Source organism: Lipotes vexillifer, unplaced genomic scaffold (assembly GCF_000442215.2).
Source record: "Lipotes vexillifer unplaced genomic scaffold, Lipotes_vexillifer_v1.1 scaffold150, whole genome shotgun sequence".
Taxonomy (NCBI): Eukaryota; Metazoa; Chordata; class Mammalia; order Artiodactyla; family Lipotidae; genus Lipotes; species Lipotes vexillifer.
Genome location: NW_006792921.1, coordinates 7,401,491 through 7,404,166, shown reverse-complemented (window position 1 = coordinate 7,404,166; position 2,676 = coordinate 7,401,491). Strand labels below are relative to the sequence as shown.

The following is a 2,676-nucleotide window of genomic DNA, read 5'->3' as shown; positions in this document are numbered from 1 at the left end:
CTTTGATAATTACCTTCTGGCCAGGGACTGCCGAGAAGTAATCTTACCGGGGTTCCAGGCCAGTTAGGGAGACAGCTGCTGGGAGGAAGTGGGCGTGGCGATTTTCCCGACTTCCTTGTTTGGCGCAAACTTGGGCAGCATCTGACCGGCTTAGATGTTTGCTTGATGTGCTTTTTGGGAACTCTCTTGTCCGCCAGAGAAAACATCTAGAAGAAGCCCGACGCCAAATCTTAGCCGTTCCCTAGAGTCCCCAAACCCCACCAGCCTCCAGAGAGGGGAAGGCGAAGCTGAGAGAAAACAGGCGTGCCTGAAGCGTGCCGGCTTCAGCGGCTCCCAGGGAGTAGGGTGGCAAAGACAGGGATTTCGGCACCCACCCACCCACCGGCCTGCAACCACGCGCACCGGTCCGCGTCGCCTGCCTTTCTTAGCACTCCTCTCGTGGTGTCTGGAACCTGGCACTGGAGATGGAGCAGTTGCGACGCTCGCTGGCTGCGCCGTGTGCCTAGTGCGTTCGTTAGTTGACCTCGCGGTCGCGGCGCCTGCAGCCGGCGCGCTCCGCTCGCAGCGAGCGACGGGCCAGCGGGGACAGCGCGCGGCGCGCCGGAGGAGGGCACGCGGCCGAGCGCGGGGCGCCGGCGCGGGGCTGCGCGCTCCGCCGCGGGGGACCCCGGGACGCCGCCGGCCGAGCCATGACGGACGCCAGCAACAGGAAAGAGGGCTTCAAAAAATGCCGGAGTGCCACTTTCAGCATCGATGGCTACAGCTTCACCATCGGTGAGAACTTTCCGCCCTCTGTTGTTCTACTCCCGGCTGGGGCAAACCCCCTCTCCGGTGGCGCCGAGGGTCCTCGGGGTCGGGCTGGGCCGCGAGGCGAGGCGAGGCGCTCGCCAGGCGGGAGACCCGGGGAGCGGCAACGGGGCTGGGAAGTCGCGTGTGTGGCCCCGCCGCCTCACCGGGGCTGTCCCCGCGGTCCCCCTCCCGCCGCTCTAACCCGGCATCCCGCTGAAGCTGGTTTTTAGGGTCACAGCTTTTGGAACTGCTCGATTTCCTCTCTGCGATTTTAGAAACACAAGCCGGGAGAGGAGGGATAGAGACAGAGATGGAGGCAGAGAGATGGAAATACCGGGAGAGAAAGAGAGTGACAGAAAGACGTGGGCATGACAGGCACTAAGACAGAGACACAGAGACACATAGAGAGACAGAATGACAGAGACATCTAGACAGAGACATTAGTAGAAACACGTAGACAGCATGTCAGAAATACAAAGTCGGAGTTGCCAAGACAGAGACTGACTGATAGAATGTCAAAGACGCGGAGACAGTTATAGAAACAGAGAGGCAGAGGCTTTGAGAGACAGACACATAGAGATAGAGAGATTGAGAGAAAGAGATTGAAGGTTAGGTTCCACAAAAATTGAAGCAAGAAGAGAAAGGGGCACAAGGAGAGAGAGAGAAAGAGACAGGAAGGAGGGAGGGAGGGAGAGTGTGAAGAGAAAGCAGAAAAAGAGGCACATTTAGAGAGAGAGAGAAGGCAGGGAGGGAAGGATGTATCATGCTACCGAAATATTTGAGAAAAATCTGTCTGCTGTCTTCTGGACTCCTAGTGGCTCCTTTCCCAAACCCTTTACCAAGAGGGGTACCAGAGGGGGCTGGGGGTGTCTTCATGGCTATTAGAGGGAGCGGGACCACAGGGCTGACCCTCTGGAAGCTGAATTTGAAGAGATCAGTTCTTGGTGCTTTTACTGCCCATTCTATGCTGCACACCAGCTGGTCCAGGGGTTGCCTCCTCATCTTCCCAGGAGATGGGCTAAGCCAGGGCAGCTTCCTCTCTGCAATGTCAGAGTTTGGAGAATGGCACGGCAGAGCCAGGTGTCAGGGAGCTGCGTCAGCATTTCTACTACTGTGTGTGCTCAGGTCACTATGGCTTTAAATCTGAACTTCACCCCAGAGCCTTTGAAAGTGAGGGGTGTATTAATGTGCTTTTTGGAAGTGTAGCAGGAATTTGCCAGGGGCAAGAAGAGGCTGATGGACAGGAGCTCATCTCTGGACCACTTTTGCTCCTTCTAATGAAGTGGCCCAAGATTTGGGGGGCATGGGCTGAACAAGTATTACCAGAATTAAGTCTAAACTCCTTTGCCTGCTTCCCAAGCCTCTCCATTCTGGCTTGAACTTGCTTTTCCTGCCTCAGCTGTCACTTCAAACCTGTTTCTTCCACACACTCGTGATTGTTTGCCCACGTCCCACCCCTCAGAGCCTCTGCTCAGGCTGTTCCCTCAGCCAGGAATACCATTTCCCCCAACTCTGCATTGAGAAATCTTGTCTATCCTGGCTCTCACTTGCCACCTCCTCTGCTCTCCTTCCCCATCAGAAAGGATTTCTCCCTCTGCACTCCTCTCAGCCTCTTAGTCCTCTGTGAGAGCTCTCACCCGGCCTTGAGTCACTTATTTCAGCAACTATTCATTGTCCTCTTGAATGACAGATTCCTTAAGGATGAGACTGTGTCTAATTTATCTTTCATAATGGTGATGGTGGGTGCTTGGGAGTTTTTGTAGGAATGAATTAAAGGTTGCCAAGGTCAAAAGTGATTCATTAAAAGGCCTTTGCCGTCTTAATATTAGTTTTTTTGAATCTGATAAGGAAGCTCCCAAAAATGATTTTGAAGTTTTTGGCAGTTCC

General features: G+C 54.6%; 1 protein-coding gene across 1 annotated transcript in view; it reads left to right on the top strand.

Moving 5' to 3' along the window:
- The first annotated feature begins 685 nt into the window (after nt 1-685).
- The window catches only part of PDE1C (phosphodiesterase 1C), a 474,300-nt gene continuing 472,309 nt past the window's right edge, over nt 686-2,676 (top strand). Inside the window, exon 1 of the mRNA XM_007466117.1 lies at nt 686-774. Within this exon, the coding sequence (XP_007466179.1) occupies nt 690-774 (85 nt within the window). The 5' untranslated portion in view covers nt 686-689. The remainder of the gene's footprint in view (nt 775-2,676) is intronic.